This window comes from Emydura macquarii, unplaced genomic scaffold (assembly GCF_026122565.2).
Source record: "Emydura macquarii macquarii isolate MOO-44397 ecotype Brisbane River unplaced genomic scaffold, CSIRO-AGI_Emac_v2 contig_1876, whole genome shotgun sequence".
Classification (NCBI taxonomy): domain Eukaryota; kingdom Metazoa; phylum Chordata; order Testudines; family Chelidae; genus Emydura; species Emydura macquarii.
The window spans coordinates 4,543,017-4,561,658 of NW_027132013.1; the positions used below are offsets into that span (position 1 = coordinate 4,543,017).

Sequence of the window (18,642 nt, forward strand, 5' to 3'; positions counted from 1 at the left end):
TCCTAGAAGGTACGTATCCAATATATCAAGGGTTTGGGTCATTCCAGTACCGTTTCCAGTATTGACATTTACTTCAAATTGTAAAACACATTTTTTAAAAAGCCTAGAACTTGAATGCAATTAGGAAACTGTTACCCAATATTAACAGGATTATATTTTCTTTCATTATTTCTATTAATTCTTTGCAGGACTTCTACAAAACATTAGATTCCAAATAAAAAAAATGCTGCCTGTATTTAAATTCAACATTGTTCCAAAAGTAATTATGTTCAGTGCCTCATCATGTGTTTCAACTTACCTTCTGTTCAGTTTGCACAAGTTTTTCACTAAGTTCCTTGTTCAGAAGATCTTTTTCTTGAAGGAACTTCCTCAAATTTTCAATCTGTTCTAATTTTTCTGTTGTACTCAACAGCTTTTGCTCCTTCTCCCCAAGTGAAGTTTCAAGGAAGCTCTTTCTATCACTTAATCTAGCAAGAAAATATATAAATTTACAAGTCTAATACTTAGTGTTCATTTATTAAGTAGTATTTGAAAACAGAGCTTGTTATTTTTCAGTCTTAACTTTCTAAAGCCAATGTATAGTTTTCTAACTATAATTTATATTACTGTGAATTCACTGTTCGTACACTTACCATAAAAATTAACCAAATTCAGAAATAATCTTATTTTATTATTGCAGTGGAAATCAAGACTTATTTTCAAGCTTTCTGAAAATATATTCTTTATGGTTCACTGCAAATGTAAATTAAAAGCTGTGAAAAGACATGTTCAATTGCAACTGATCCTGTACGGAATCTTTTAAAAAACATTTATTTTACCCTTTAAGTTGTTCATTCAAACTGGAAACAAGAACTTGGTGCTTTTCTGCCTCTCGCATTTGTTGACTGCGCAGTTGACTGAGCTGGGTCTGCAAACGTTCATTTTCACTCTGCAACAAAGCAATGGTGAACGTGATTTCAGTTCACAAACATCCAAAATGGCAATAAAATAGACTTCTTGAAAATCTGCCCCATAGCATTTCTACACACTGTTAAAGACTATTGTTCTAGCATATTAGTAGTTACCAATTCAAAACTCAGGTCTGAAATATTACTGGTTCAAACAGCAGATGTTACTCACCTTTGAGAGGTTTCTGCCTTAGTGATTCTATCATAACATGAAACACAAGAAAGAGAGACTCTATACATTTTACACACAGAAAGACAACACACACATACATTTACTGTGTGAAAGCGGCTTACTTTTATGTGCTTGCCTTCACTGCACTGTTAGCTTGATACATAACTCAAGTTTTGCCCCCATCCTGATTCCTGTCCACACCCAAAATCTTTAATTCAAGAAAAAAGTGGTGCTTTAAGTGGTGAGTTAGCTGACCCATAAAGGGGTTGGTTGAAGTTTGAGTGCTGACGATGTTAGTAACGAAATGGCAGTTAAGCAGCTGATGATTTTTTGGCGCTAGTCAAGTCACTCTCGGTAGCTGAAGTGTTGTTTTGGAGTGGTTGCTCTCATTCCATTCTCACTTAGAACAGACTAGCTTGAATGGGGTAACTCAAATGTATTTACTCAAGCTAACTGTTGCAGTGAAGACAAATTCCAAGAGGAGAACACCAGAGACCGTTCATTCTTTGAAAACATTTTCCACACTGGTTTGAAAACAGTAATGAATTCCAATTGTTTCTCTGCAGATCTTTTTAAACTTTTGTTTTTGTTCTGATCAAAGAAACCAAGAATCTGCAGTGGATTGCAAAATAATCTGTGGAAGGAGGAGAACAGAAAAATAAAGCAAGCTCCATTGACACAGTTTATAACAGTATACATCTGTTACTCTAGCCAACTTCACTGCACCAGTTCAGGAGTAAAACTGCAAAACAAACACCCCCCCTCGCCCAGCAACTACAACTAAGAGCAACACACACAAATCCAAAATCACTAACAGTTGGTAGGACAAACAATATGGCAAATCTGTCACCTCTAGGGAAAATATGCTATCACTTTGGAGTGGGCAGAACACACCTGTACAGCCCTCAATGGCTGCCCTTCTTCCTCTACATCAAATGTTACCTGTATTGAAAGGCTTTGTTACAAGATCCTCAAATGAACATAATGTTGTCTGCCTCTTACTATAACAATTTAATTTTGAAAAAGAACAGTAATTTCATATATGCATTTTACTAGGTAAAGGAACAATTAAATACATACCACAACAGTGGAGTTTTAGGGAGAAGTTAGTCATGTCATTTTGAAAGCTTTGAAAATTGTCAAACAAAACAGGTTGGGGGCAAAACCAGGCAACTTTTAAAACATTACTTCATTTGGTATCATCAGGGATTAATTTTGTGAGGTTTCTAGAAACAGTCATTAGTAAGTGAAACAATGACAGCTGTTATTTCTTTAAAATCACAAGCAGTTACCATAACAACCTAAAAAACACACCCTTATTTTTAAAAAAAGGGTTATAGAGACATTAGCTGCTATGAAATTCTCTCTATATTTTGAAGATGCAATCTACTGTGATTTCAATCTTGTGGAAATAGGACATATTTAGTGGTGAAATCCTGACATCACTGAAGTCAATGCAAGTTTTGCCAATGAATTAAATGGGGTCAGGATCTCTCTGTAGGCTGGTAGCTAAACATAAGAAGCATACTCACACCCAGGTTTTAAACTATTTGAAGAGATAACTACATCCTTTTGCTCAGCAGATAAAATTTTGTTGGATAAGTATTCAAATGTTAATTTATGTTCATTTTTGAGATACTACCAACCATTTTATCAAGGCAGGGAGTCAACAACTGTTACAGATCAACTACTCAGTACAGGACATAATAAGTTACTCAAGTGTCAAAAGTGAATGTTCAAATTATTCTCCCAGATGTCCTCCTATTTTTTAAATTTCCAAATGTATTCACTTCACACCTTATCTATCTATCTGCAATACCATCTTGGTTTATGTGTGTCCTCTGCTTGCAACTTTCATAAAACGTAAGGGGTTGGCTCTATCATTTTTGCAGCTTCCATCCAACTAGAAAAACTCTCCTCTCCCTTCACTTAAGGGCCTTTCCCATATTAAGTCTGATTTTATTAACTTCATTTTCTTAGCTTTTTTATCTTCTCTTATGATGAAGTGTTTATGCAGTCTCCTTTAGACTATAAGAAAATGATGTACTGTTGATATTAGAAGTGACATTAAAGATAAGTGGCTATTAGGGTTTGATTCCTCACTCACACCAAAGTAAGCCAGAAGTAACTCTACTGAAATGGAGATGTAGAGTAAGTGAAAATATACTTGTGTCAGTGACAGAAGAATCAAGATCTTGACCTCTGAAACAGGCCCTATACAGCTCATGACAAAGATAATATTGCATTTCAACATGCTGCTGCCACTAGTAGTAGGCTTCTTGACACTACTGTTTTGCAGAATATCTATTTTCAAAGCAATTTCTCAATTTTTGCAGGGTAAGAAATGTTTCTTGCTGTATGATTTTTCCTTGTAGTGAGCAAAATGGATTCTGTTCTGCACTGTTCAGTACAAACAACATAGTATGAGTACATCTTACTGTAACATTACCCTGTAGACTATTTTTGAAGTACAAAAATATACTGTAGATAGAATCTTTTGCTAATCTTCATTTTTGCTTTACTTCACACTATTTTCATCCAAATATGAAGAGAAGTAAATTATTCTCCCTACATCATCTTCAGCTCCTAACACAAATATAAAAGCTTACCTGAAGGACCTCCATTCTGCCTTGCAGCTGCAATCTATCTTCCAAGTCCTGACAACGTTCCTCCAGGAATAGAATTTGTTCCTGTAGTTGATTTCTTTCCAATTCCAACTCTTCAACTACTGTTCGCAAACCTATGTAGTTTGTAGTTCCAAAGGGAAAATGTCTATTTCAAGAACAGTTCCAAAAAACACATTTCACATACAGATAATTGCCAAATAAAATAAGTCTAGAAACTGCCCACACCTTTATTAGTTTAATTTTCCAGAGGTGTTGAGCACCTGCAGCTCCCAACAGATTTCAGTGGGAATTATGGATGCTCAGCACCTCTGAAAAACAGGTCATCATATTTATAAAGGCTCTAAACATCAAATATTCCCCAAACTTTTCAAATAATGGGATTAAACTGACAGTTCAAGATTCCCTAGAAAAACTGGCAAAGTTATATTGCTAGAGGCCCAATCCTGTGAATGTTTATGCACTGAGTAATATTACTCAAATTAGTAAAGTTGTTTGTTTGCAGGATCCTGCCCTAACCACCATTAACATATATGAGGTGAATGGACTGGACTATCAATAGCTGGGAGCTCATCTGTGCAACAGCATATAGCAATTTTATCTTCAAGCAGACCTGACAAAGGAATATTCACTGTGTACACTGATTTTGCAAAACTGATCCTTTAAGAATGATGTACAAGCATCTCGGAATTTAGTTTACAAGACAAAAATTAGCTGTACTATAAAATAATGCTCGCATTTGTTGTATGCAGTGTAGTTGTAGCTGTGTCGGTCCCAGGATATTAGAGAGCCAAGGTGGGTGAGGCAATATCTTTTATTGTTGGTCTAATAAAAGATATCACCTCACCCACCTTGTCTCTGTAATGCTCCCATTTAAAAGTTTTGCCGTATGGACGCTCAGGGAGAGTGGGGAGGTAATGGTGAGTGGTTAGACCAATCCATGCTAGACAGGAAAACACAGTAAAAATGACTGACTTGTGGTTTCTTCAAATCACTGCACAGTGCTCTAGGATAAGAATTACTGCAGCCCTCATACACTGGCATATTATTAGCCAGACAAAGTTACATGATGGTTTAAGAAAGGCATTCAGAGTCCAGAAGGCAACACCTTCCAGATGGGACCATCATCATCAACATAGGGCAATTTTACAGACTAACATGTTAGAATAAAATTTTTTTTTCTAATATTTAAAAAATATCTAACTTAATTTAAATAAAAAGATTTAAACAAGTATAGATTTTTTTTTAAAGTAAACCTACTTAAAATTAAATCTATTAAAATCATTTAAATTAAATACAAAAATAATATTAAGCAGTACGTCTGCTGCCGTTAAAGAAAGTCAAATCAGTGAACTGTTGAAAGTCACTGAATAAGCACCTGGAACCTGAGTTTATGGAAGTGTTCAACCAGCTTTTAACAGCAGCTGCCCTTCATTTCAGTGTATTCAACAAGTTCAGTTCAATAACTAGTTCATTCAGAGTTAAGAAACCAGAACAGTCAGTTCAATTCACTAACTACAAGTGATCCTCATTCTTTGTTTACTACATCAGTTAGTTTTAATTCTGATAAAACTTACTGATAATAAAAAAAGTTCATGTATCCAGTATTTAAGGTAGTCCTATTTAATTAAAAAGTTTTAAATGCCGTTTTTGTGCATTTTTAATCAAATTTGAATTTCCATTCAAATACAGCAACACACATCACAAGTAAAAAATTAATGATCTAGTAAATAAAAGATGCATCATTCACTATTTTCTAACATAGCAAAAATGTAAAAATTAAGAATTTGAAAAATGGTAAGTTAAGCTACATAACTGCTTAAGTAAATGTGTATCCTCCTGACTAGCCAAAAAAACACCAAATTTAATATGCAGGCTATATTTAGCCACAAATATATTTTAATAGTTACCAACTAATGAGATTCAGCCTGTCTATAAGAAAATAACTAAAACATACAAATGCAAAACACAATTAAATCAATTATTTAAATGAAGGTTTCCTGCTTGCTGATTTTAATAGCAATTAAATTGGTGATTTAAATCAATCCACTCTGCAGCCTAACTAAGGGCTCGTCTACACTCGTGCTTATGCCGTCAAAATTTTTATCACTCAGGGCTGCCCGCCAACATAGCTACCACTGCTCATTGAGGTGGCTATATTATGTCGGCAGGTGAGCTTCTCTCCTGCCGATATAACGCAGCTACACTCATGCTTATGCCAGCAAAGTTTATGTTACTCAGCGGAGTGTTTTTTTCACATCCCTGAGCAACAAAAGTTTTGCCTGAATAAGCGCAAGTGTAGACAAGCCCTACGGCACTGAGCTAATATCATTCCCAGCCTCACACCAATGAAGTCAGTCAAACTATATTTCCTTCCATTTCTATCACATTCCTTCAGGTCAAGTTTCATTCTAGCTGAGAACCACCAAATTTTCACATCTGCATATTCCTTATGCTATTCTTGTTCAATAATTCCGTCAATAAACACAAAGTAGCCAGTTCTGATGGCATAGATTGTTTGCTTCTTCAGAAAAGTCTTACCTAAGAATGCCACATGAAACAATAGTGGCTTTTTAAACAGATCAATCAGCTAATAAAACAAAACTCTGGATTGACGGTTAACTACAAATAGGTCAGGATTCAGAATTAAAGAAAATAACCACGTAATTACTAATAGGCAAATAAAAGTGCATCTCCTACTATTATACTGTACCTAAACAATATTTTAAAATGATGAAGAGGGCAGATATGGCTCCAAAGCCACCAACTAGGACTATGACAAAGGACATTTCACAGTACAACTAAATTATCTGCCCAACATTTGTGTGTTGCAGTAGTTAATACACACATTTGTACACATACGACTTCTGGTTTAAACCACTATCTGCTGTAAAAGCCTGCAGAATTTCTATCAGGGATTTTCAGAATGTAAATATCTGTCCCAAGCCCCCAAAAAAGCCTTTTCCCAACAAGTTCCCAGCAACCTTGCAAGCTTCCACTCTGAGTGCCAAAGCAAAAATCAGCTGACTTGTGAGAACACCACACAAAAATGACTGCAATTTTCTTCAACATTTGAGGTTTTCAATTAAAACCTAAATTTTAAAATTTTTTAAAAATTTAAACGTTTAAAAATTTTAATTTAAAAAAGTTTTTAAATTTTAAATTTTAAAAAAAGCCTCCATTTCAAATAATTTCAAAACCAAGATACTCTGTGTGAGTAAATGTTTTAAATCTATTGCTACAAGGCTGAATATTCCATTACTTATGATAGCTGTAAATTTACTTTTGTAAAAGATTACTTTTTATCTAGTCTAAATTATTATTTTAAGAAAGGTGTAGATGAAATGGTAAATGTAATGTTTCTAAAAAATTTGTTCTGGAGTTATACATTTACTTTGTAATAGACCTTTGCAAAACGGCACTGAAAAATCCCAGAACCATTACTTGATTTTTTATCATTACTAAGGAAGCACTTGGAACATATGAACTTGACTGACAAACTGCTAATAAGATATAACTGCAACTTTCCATGGATATAAAAATATCTAGAAGAAATAATGCACATACATATATACACTTCAACATTTAATCTTAAAAACTAAAAAAGACACAGAAGTGGATATAATGGTTTGGTTAGAAAACAAGATTATATAGTGGAGCCACTTCAACAAGAACTTAAAAATATATATAATCTTACCATACAGGACAACACATTTTGATGGGGACAAGGATTGGGAGAGTCCCAGATGTTAAACCATGACTGTGTTCTAGTTCTGAACCAAAACTAGACAGTTCATCCAGCACGCACATGCTTCAAAATGAAATGGAAAAAAATGCAAGCCAAAAAAAAATTCAACAAAGATTAGAATACAACACAAAATGGGTTGTTAGTTAAATTTGAAAAACAAAAATAAACACAAAATACAGATGCTGTGCATGCTTTAATAAACTGTCTAGCGGTTATCACACCTGCATTAGGAGAAGTGTACTCTGGCCACCAACCTCCCATGTTTTCTCCTTCAGCTGAATCAGTGCTATCCAAGGTGACATTCAGTTCCTGAAAGCATTGTTTTCTATCAAAGCTGTATTCTTCCTACACACAGGACATGAAAGGAGAGATCAATAAAAAGGAAGATATGTACTTAAAACACAGTTGTCATAAGGGACAGTTGCAATTAAAATTATATGACTAGTTGCTGTATTAATGCAGAACTTTGCTAATGAATCTAAGTCTGAGATAAATTCTTCCTGTAAGATGTGAGCGTGATATTGATGTCTCCTAATCCTACACACACATTAAAGGATAAAGAGCACATCAATCACTACCTGAAAGAAGGACCCCAGAATTAATTGATGCTATTTAGAAATCATGCCATACTATCCCACTGACAAGAAGTGTAACTAAAAGTTGTTCCTAAACTGAAAATGGCCCTGATTCACTTAGGTACTTAAACACTGGCTTAACTTCAACATGCAAGTTGTCCCATGGGGAAATTTCTTCATGACTTCAGATAAAACAGGTGTAAATTTCATAACATAAAGAAGAGAAACCTAAGATGCTATTAGAATTTACCTGTATCCTTTAGGGCTATATACACCTTTGTTTAGTTTACATCTGTAAACCCTTCTTTGTCTGCTGTCTTTTATTATATCTTTGGTCCGTTTTTAAGCCCCTTAAGGCAAGAACCTCATCTTTGTATTCAGCTGTAAAGCACCATGCATACTTATGATGCCATTTAAATAACAGAATTATTAATGTCCCTGATTAACATATAGATAACATGTGTTCTTTATTTCTACAAACCTACCTGAAGTTTCCCACTGGCCTGGTTGCTCTTCCTTCTTGCTTGCTGCAGCCTGCCAGTTCCTTGAACTGCAGTCAGTTCCTCCTCCAGCTCCTGCTGCCCTGAGACTATGGCTGGATCAGAGCAGCCAGGAAAGAACCAGTCATCCTCAATCAGTTTTGTGCCACAGGAAAGCAATTACATTTACACATCAGATACATACTAGATACAAAGAGATCAGTGACAGACTGAAGATCCTATGAATGACTGACAGGAATAAGATTATAAGAGCAATCCATAGCATTCACCTTGTGATTTCCCACAACATTACATAGAATGTACGAATAATTTTCATATCATTCTTTAAAGAAGTAAATTAAAGTATGATTTACTTTTTCAGCACCATTTTAGAAAGATTGACTAGAAAAGAAGGGTTTATATTTTGACCGTACAACAAACAGGCAGCCAATTAAACTGCCAACTTACAACTCAGTTCAATTTGGCAGGTTAAAATACAACTAATTTGTATGATGAAAATATCAGCTGAGATTGCTGTATTTTTGTACAGCTGAATAATCAAATTCATTTTTATGGAAATGAAATGCATCTTGCTCGTATCTTTTAGTGTGAGCTACAATGCCAGATAATTTGAGGAAGTCACAAGCACGTGTTACACTGCAAACTGGCATCAAGCCATCTTATCAGACATTAATAATATGATTCTTGGTAAGACAAATATAGAATCACTTGTAAATAACACACACTGAATAAATTCAGAATATGAAAACTTAAATATGCATCCTGTCTACTGTTAGAAATGATTTTTCCATTTTAAGTACATTCCCATCTGTTTTGTGATATGACAAAACGTGTGATAGGTTAGGGAGCAGATGTTTCATGCAAAGCAGACAAAACAGTATGAAGAAATAAAGGTGACTCCATACTTTAATCACTGCCCAGACCTTTGGTTATATCTCCTCTCAAATTCAACACAACAAATAAATTCAGTTCAAAGTCTTTACTTTCCTCACAATGCATGCAGTTCATAGAACAACTTAAATCCAGGCATTCATGAGGTAAGAAATGGATCAAATTCATCCCTGGTGTAATATTAGGACAGATTGATTTCCATTGAACTCCCTTGACTTCATGTAAGTTACAGTACCCAATACTGTATAAAATACAATTTATTTTTGTCACATTTCTCTATTAGATGCCAGTAGGAATTCTTTTTGCTTCCCCCCCCCATGATAGAATTAATGGAAATAGTAATAAGAGATCCAATCACTGCAACTCTACAATACTAAGTAGAATTAAATTACATATAAAAAAGTGTATTGTATGTGATACCACTAAGTTAAAATTCAAATATTTTTACAATATTTCCTTTAGCTATGTTACTACCACCACCTTAAACTAATAAAACTCAAGGATTTTTTAACAGCTAGTTTAGTGTGAGAGGAGTTTTTTTGTTTTGCCATTTATTTTGCTGGCTTACTTTTTGCATTCTATTTTGTTTGGACAGTTAAAATAAACTAGTCAATTTCACATTTGCTTTTAATCATGTTTTGGTTTTATGCATTACCAAAACAATTCAGAGTTTGAGTTGCAAACATTGCCCATGAATCTTCATTTGTTTTTATTTAAACATAGTTTCCACTAAGAATTAAAATAAATAATAAAAGTAAAAATACAAGCATTTCTTACGTTTTGTAAAAGTGAAAAATTCTGATACCCTTATTCACACTGCGATATCTTTCTTTTGCAAATAGTCATTTGTGAAGCAAGATGCTTTTCAATGTGGATATCAGGATTTGGTCTTTACTTTTGTAAATTAATTAATTAAAAGCAAACTTGACAATGTCCCAATAATCTGACAATGCAAAGAAGGAATGAAATGACTTATCACTTGATAAATGATAATATCAAAAGTGAAATGACTAATGACATTCCCCATTACAAAGCACCAGAAATCTAAGTGTCTCAGAGCTACCAGACAAGTTGTATAATTTTATTACAACATTTCTGGTTAATTTAACAAGTATTTTAACAAATGCTGTTAATACAGTTTTCTAAAGTTATAGATCATTTCCTAACTTGGAAATTGATCTGCAAATACTTCTGACAGAAAAGCTGATCACTTCAAGCCTATGGCTCCATCTTGATACTTATACATAATGTTCCTCACATGGACACTTTGTCACTAACAGAATTATGAATAATGTGAGTATAGTGATTTGCCTAAGTGTTCAGCCTGCATCAGTGTCCTACTACTAAGTATCCTAATGATCTCAAACCTGCAACTGGATCCAATAGCATGGACCTCTATGCTCATGCACCCCACTGCACCTAGACACAGGGGTTCATACTAGAACATCCTAGTACAAGATAGGTGCCTAAAATGGCAACCTCCAGTCAAAGCCACCATAGTCCCACTCTCTGGAGTTACCAATGCAGTGACAAGGATCTCTACAAATGGTTTTGAAAGATAATATTCAAATATACAGTCATATTTAGTAAATGTTTATTCCAAGTTCTACCCTCTGATGGAGAGAATAGTCAGAGTGTGGGGTTGTTGGGTTTTCTATTTATTTATTTTATTTACACAAAACAAAACCCAACCTATTCCCATTAGAATTTTTTAATGTAATCTCTAAAAGAATAGAGAAGGTAGGAATTTGATTCTTAGCTATATTTATGAAAATTAATCACTGCGAGTTGTGCAGTTTTCCTTTAAACCAGGTTACAAGGTAAATATGGAGTCAGCTATTAATACAAAGAAGAAGAAGAAAGATGATTCTGTTAATATAAACAAAGAAATAAGCATTGCAAGAGGAAAAATCAAGTTAAAAAAACAGCATTTGTTACATGTATTATTAAAAACCACATACCACCAATAGCAGCTATTATAAAGGTACTGTTGGCGATTTCCTCTAAAGAAAGGTCTACAGAGGAAAACAGCAACAGCACATTACAGGCTGTTACGGCTGGAACCTGCATGCACAAAACTGATGGGAAACTACGTTCTCAGTGGCTGACCAAATCGCAGTGTAGGGTAGGAGTGGAGGGGGAAGGGACGTTGAATGCTCGTCAGGTGTAACAGCAGGAAAAAAGAAACAGAAAGGTCATGCATATATCAAGGGGAAAAAACTGCAAAATTAAATACTGACTGGACACGGATGAAGTTTTATAACTGTTAATATCATTGCATAAGGACCCCTCAACAACACGCATGAGATAAGTGGTACTTGAAATTAAGGGGGTTTATTCTATTCTCAATGCTCAAGGAGTTACATGTATAAATCTCTCACAGAGAAGAGAAATGGCCCTTAAACATTTTGGTGCTTACGGATTGAACCTTGAAATCCATCAGCTAAATCTCAAAAGAATTCAAGCTACAGATTAACAAAAGGCTATGCAAATTAATTAACTGGATTTATTTTACTGATAGATGGTGAACATTAACTTTTGTGCCTTCAATCCACATTCAGATACCAAAGGGGAAAGGAGTTAAGGTAAACTGCCACGTGGGGGAAAAACAAATGAAAATTAGTCTGAAACCTAATACTTAGACTTTTTCATGTTCGATTTTTCAATCAGAAAACACTTTTTTTTAAAACCATCATTGTTGAATATTTCATCACAAACTTAGGAGTCTGTATAAAATCTGAGATCATCTCGATATAATGTTTAACATTTTATACTAGCATTAACCTGTTGCCAATTCTTTCTATTCATCTGCATGTTTGTTACTATACCTAAAAATCTTTTTAAAAAGCTTGCTGGTTAATCACATTTACAGAGAAGCTCCAAATTTCATGTATATTCTGCCAAAGCACCATTTTCTATCCCATTTCCAAATTTTAAACAGTGCTACAGCTCCCCATACCTTCACCTCTAATTCGAGGTAAGCAGCCAAGCAGCTGCCATTTATCATTGATAACTCAAGTGCAGACTTTAAGCTTCTGAAACAACTGCAATTAATGATCCAAAAGATAAGCAGCTCAGATTGCAAAAGCTAACAGAATAACATAGCCACCAATAAACACGATGCAAAGTGATGAATGTATGAAACGGACGGATTCAAGGAAACAAGCCAAAACATAAACAGTATCTATTGTATTCTGCTAACTTCACTAGCTGCATAAATCTCACTTGACTACAGAAGTGAGAAATGGAGGAAGGATTTCAATTTTGTCTGAAATGCAGCTACATAGCAGAATTGTAATATTGGCTATACTGACATACTGATCTAGTTTCATCTTAAATACTTCAATTCACCTTCTCTCTCCTCTTCAATCTGAGACATTGTGAGGGCTATGGCAGCCTTCTCCTCTGTGACTCGGTCATCATGCACCTCCTCTGATTCTGGTACAATTTCCTGCCACTCCAAAAGCTGACTCTGGAAGTCATCCACGCTGCCTGATTCACTGGCCTACAATAGAAGTTGGGCATGAAAATAACATTTACCAAAATAAATATAACTGTTAGATTGTAAACTATTCACGAACAGAACTTTCACCTTTGTGCTTCACTTATGACTTTATATAAATAAATACAATTAAGTCCAACAAATAAAGCAGATAATTTTCTTTAACATTAAAAACCATGTTAACAGAAGACCTGGCACATTTATCTTAAACACAAGGCCACAAGCCTGCTTGTTACTGCAGGTCAAAGGTGTTTTTTTTCTTACTGAAAAGTTTTTCAAAAAAAAAAAAAAAAAAAAGATGGCTTACTAATCAGACAAACATTTTCATTTAAAATATTCATTGTGGCCAAAACTGTTATGTGTGTGTGTGGTTTGTTTGTTTTTTTGTTGTCCCCTCCACCAAAATAAAGTTTATGGAAAATTTTAATGGTTTCAAAATTTTACCATTAAAAACTTCCATGGAAAATTTAGAATAAAAAAATTATTTTATTTTGCATTTTTTGCAAAGCATACTTATGTCTTTCAACCTGCTCTGTTGGTTCTACAGATATCAGGATTAACAAACAGGACCCATCATTCTCATGGGCTATGTAGCAAACATCTCTAAAGCACCCTCTTCCTCTCACTTTTGTATCTGAATCTATACATTTGTGATGGAACTGAACATTTACTAGTTGATTATATCAATTTGGTTTGCATATAAAATATCATCATTCTGATTTCTCCAGTTGTTTGTAACTACATGGACACTGAATTGTTCAAAATAACATGCATTTTCTACATAAGTAGGAACTCAATAGCAGTAAGATCTTTCAAAACAATTTAAAACCTTGAAGCATCTTAGCTGAATAATCACAACTGGCATCTCAATTCTGTATGTTAGAAAATTAAGTTTTAACTTAAATCTAAGTTTCAGACAATTCTGTTTTGAAGGCTACAGTTAGCACTATAAAGCTAATCAACAATTCACATTTATCAACTTTAAATAGAAAACCTGTGAAGCTGCCCTCTTTGTAACTTGTTCAAGATCAGCCTGTAATTTTCGCTGCTGCTCTTCATAGACTTCCAGCTTGGCCAAGAGTTCTTCTGCAAAAACATTATGAATTGGCTTCATTATTTGGTGAAAAAATAACATGTTAAGCCAGCAAATATCTAAAGGAAGAGTTGAAGCCCGAACTGAGATCACAGAATCATTTGGCTTGGAAGGTATCAGTGATGGACTGTGCAGCCCATCTCCCCACAAAATTAACTCAGATTATTATTAATACCAGTCAATGTTTTAAATATACATCAATGACACTCAAAACTACAAAGGGAAGTACTATTATTCCCACTTTACAGATGGGGGAACTGAGGCACAGAGAAATAAAGTGAATTGTCCAATGTCAAGCTGGAAGACTGTGGCAGAGCTGGAATTGAAACCCAGCTCTCCTGAATTCATGTGCAGTTCCTTATCTACATCACAAAAAACCACAGCACAGTTTGCTTCAATGATACTTTCTGCTCAGAAAGGCCAACTCTAAAAGTGTAAGCATGTCAAGGACTCAGGTATAATACACAGGCAATATTGTGGGGGGAAGCTTATCTGAACTACATCTAACTGTATCCCTTGCTACTGTTCTCAGTTATGTGAAGAAAATTTAACTTCGTAATCTCCGAAGAATAAATCTATGAAGCAGTGTCTTTCAGTTTCAAAACTGCCAAGTTTCTTCCTTTGAAACCTTAACATAAAGACCTCCTCATCTTTATTTAATTACAAGTCATCTGTTCAAATCAAGATAAGAGTAAAACAAAAAAAAGCACAATCACTTCATTTATTATTTACCATTTTGAATTCTGAGTTCAGAAAATGCTTGCAGTTTTGACTGTAGTTCTTCCTTTTCAATTTTTAATTCTGAGATACAGTTGTTTAAGGCAGATATGTCATTATTCTTTGATAACTATAAAGAGAAACATTGTTAATTTTCTTCAAATGCACTGAAATGCCAAAATCAAGATAAAAAACAAAGCAAATGCAATAATTTCACTAACATTTTTACAAGATTTATAGTAACAATGTTTTCTAAAATAGTCAAGTGTAATAGGTTACTATAAACAGCTTTCTATCAGGGCTCTTCCTTTGTATTTAAGTTACAGATTATTATACTACTTATTGAAACATTCCCTTGTATAGAGTTTTTGAGTTCAGGAACATCAATCCTTTTCTATTCATATTTAGATATTTTCTAAAACCTCATTTAGTGGGCCTTTTACACTGCATCTTAGTTCTTTTTAATCAAATCTACCACCACAGCCCTTTGTAAAATAGGCATATAATATTAAATAAAAAATGTTACACATACATTTTTCAGTTCATCCTCCAGCTGTTTAATTCTTGATTTGGACAAAGCTTTCATTTTAAGGAATTTAGCTTCAGATTTGCTGGCCTCTTCTTTTTTCAACTTCGCTTCAGCTAACAAACAAACACCATAATCATCATTTAGAATTCTAGTAAGAAGATCAATGTAATTACAGAACATATTTCAGAATTCAGCTTGTTCTATTTACTCAGCAACACTTGCTAAAATTTCTACACTACAGTCACATCTACAGGGGAAAAAAGATTGCTTAAAAAAATGCTAGGCCAAATTTAAAGGTAATGTATCTACTTATTTCTAGGGCCCTCTTCTCCATAACATCTAAGCATCTCCCAAGTACCTGCACCTCCTCCTCCACTAAGTCAGTGAAGCTGTCCTCCGCTTACACCAGGTCTGAATTTGGCACACAGTATACCAATGATCCCCAAACTTTTGGGGTCTCACTCCCCGTTACCTGGTCTGCGCCCCTCCCCCCTCCCCCAGAAGCCACAATCAGGAGCTGGGCACAAGAGCAGGGCCAATGCCGTGGCTGGGGGCCAGGAGTCAGGGCCTGAGCTAGGTCTGGGGCTTGCAGTTGCAGCCATGAGGCCTGGGGCCAGGACCTGGGGCCCAAGGCCATGAACGGGGCTGGGGCCGGAGCCAGCCAGGAGCAAGGCGTGGGGCCACAGCTGGGAGCCGAGGTTGAGGCTGCAGGACTGGCACAGAGATGGGCGCAGAGCAGGGCTGGATGGTGCTTCCTCCCCACGCCCGTGGGGGCTAGCCCAGACCTCACCACACTGCATCCCCCTGAAGGTTTCTCCACACCCTTTTGGGGGCACACCCCACAGTTTGGGGACCTCTGCTGTATACAGTGGAGTAACAAGGACGCTCTTCAAATATAAGAGCTATGCTTCAATGAGATACCTTCTAGCTGTTCCATCTTTTGTTTAGTCACAGTATCTACATCTATAGATTGTTCTGAGTTACTCTGTCCATTATTTCTTAATTCTGCCACTTGTTTCTGAAGCTGCAGTAGGGCTTGGTCTTTCTCCTGTAGCTCAGTTTCATGCTTCTCTTGGATCTCATGCAATTCAGAAATATGTTTCTCCTGGACTTTCATCATTTCAAGTTCATGTTTCTCCATCATATCTCTTAGCTGGGCTCTCATTACATGTTTCTCAGCATCCAGTTTAGATTGGAGATTCTCTTTCTCTGACTGAAGACGTTTCAGGTTTTCATTAACTTCCTGTATTAAAAAAGAAAACTGTTCCATTCTCTCTGTTTTTCTAGATGAACCCCATCTGCTCCTCTGCACATGCAACACATTTTAAAAAGAGAACACTGTCAGGGCTGGTCAATTGGTAGCATACGGCTGTCATATATATCAAAGGTGTAAACTCCCAAGCAGTAGCTTGAAGATACGATGGAGGGTCTGCACTGCTCTAGTGCTAACTACATCCTGACCTGTTCTGTAAGAGGAAATGTCCCCTTATAAAGAAAAAAGGGAATAAAAAGGGAAAAGGTCCTCTGGAAAAACCTCATATAAGGCTCTGCTGAGTTGACCACCCCTTGCTACAGTCAGTCCCCTTTTAAAGTTCATAACCAGGAAATTAGAGATGAAAAAGTCATTTAGCCCATCCTTCTGGTCTGTCCCCCACATTGTCTGCTGTTTTGTCTAGTCCTTTGTATTTTTTGTAATTTTGTTTTTAGTGGTTTTACATTAGCTGCTTTAGTACATAAAGAGGCAGAGCAAGACTGTAGAATATATTTATAAATGAAAAGCCAATACAAATTAAACACCTAGATAAAAACAAGTACTTTCATAAGCAGCTCTAGGCGATGCACTGTCCAGTTAACCTTGCTCCACAAAGTTTAGGACTGAAAACAAACAGCCCATTGTGTGTATTTGAGAATTAGAAAAGCAAATAGGATAGCATGAATGGAGAGCAAGATGGAAAGGTTCACTTGATTAAGATGGAATAATCACTGGGGGGGGGGGGGGGGGGAATCTTCATATATGCCCAACTCTTGGCCCTTCCCCCCCCCCCCCAGTGATTATTCCATCTTAATCAAGAACTTTACCATCAGAGTTATAGTAGACAACTCAGTCAGTCTGTATAAAAATCACAAGAGAGATCCTGACATGGATATCCAATGACAATTTTGATTACCAGAGTAGAAACTGCTAAAAAATTATCTTTCTTGGATAACAGTAGTCCATCAAATGTTCTCAGTGCACACAGACTCAATAAGGTATGTGTATCTGTGTTCATGACTGGAAAGTCCTTAGAAGATGCTGTTCCAATAATTACGTAGTTGGTAACAAAAATATAAAGCATATGAAAGACTGACAGCCTGCTGTCTGTATCAACCGCATGCACTGTAGTCTGTTAAAGAACACTTTAAATAAATGTTCTGCAGTCTAGCAATATATATTAAGTATTTAAACTTGAAAATTTTCAGATATAAGTAGGCAAATGTTGTTTTCCCAGCTCTCTTCTTGTATATGCAAATATTTTCCCTAGGTTTCTTTAAAGGCAGTGAGATTATAGTGGTATTCAAAAAGCTTTAGTGGATTGTTAAACAGAACTGCTGCACACTCACTCCATAAAATATCATCCGTATAAGCCTTTTTTTTTAAATATATCTTAAAACTAAAAAAATGCTAACCTTTAAAATTTGGGGGGAAATAAAAATATCTAAGTATTCCATAAGGTGACAACTTCAAAATGAAAACAATGACAAAGGTCAGTCAGTTTCAGTTACTGTTCCACAAACCTTGAAATTACCATAGGGAGTAATTTTATTTGATTAATTTTATAGCAGCAGTAACCAAGGCAGTTTTTTTCAATCTACATCTGGCCAAGTGTTTGCAATTAGTTCTACTGCATTCTGACCTTGCTATTATGATCCATATCTTTGTCACATCAAAGTCAATCTACTGCAATGCATTCTATAGACTCAAAACCAGTGAAACTGATAGAAAGTGTGGTGGTCCATTAATTTAAATTAAGTGGAATTTCCTAGAAAAAGCACTTTGCCCAGTGCTCCAGACTTGCACTATCTGCCTCCTATTGGTTTCTGGATAGAATTAAAGATGTTGGTTTTGGCCTGCGATAGTCTTATCTAACCTCCCGGTCCCCACCCCATGATGTTTGCTTATACTGCAGTAGCACTCAAAGGCCCCAATCAGGGTCTGGGTTCCATTGTACAGCTAGGCATTATATATGCACGAGGGAAGACAAGATACCTTTTCCTTGGAAAGCCTACAATCTAGTTAGCTATTGCAGTTGCATTCAGCAGAAACACTCAAGCTGGAGACCTTTCCCTTTAAAAGAGGGCTGCTG

General features: G+C 35.6%; 1 protein-coding gene across 1 annotated transcript in view; it reads right to left on the bottom strand.

Moving 5' to 3' along the window:
* Window positions 1-18,642, bottom strand: part of LOC137159356 (golgin subfamily B member 1-like) — a 54,177-nt gene that overhangs the window by 26,397 nt on the left and 9,138 nt on the right. The window contains exons 9-18 of the mRNA XM_067557526.1: window positions 16,220-16,541; window positions 15,302-15,411; window positions 14,785-14,899; window positions 13,954-14,045; window positions 12,809-12,962; window positions 8,552-8,706; window positions 7,713-7,836; window positions 3,729-3,859; window positions 819-928; window positions 299-467 (exon numbers count right to left, since the gene is read on the bottom strand). Of these exons, the coding sequence (XP_067413627.1) occupies window positions 299-467; window positions 819-928; window positions 3,729-3,859; window positions 7,713-7,836; window positions 8,552-8,706; window positions 12,809-12,962; window positions 13,954-14,045; window positions 14,785-14,899; window positions 15,302-15,411; window positions 16,220-16,541 (1,482 nt within the window). The remainder of the gene's footprint in view (window positions 1-298; window positions 468-818; window positions 929-3,728; window positions 3,860-7,712; window positions 7,837-8,551; window positions 8,707-12,808; window positions 12,963-13,953; window positions 14,046-14,784; window positions 14,900-15,301; window positions 15,412-16,219; window positions 16,542-18,642) is intronic.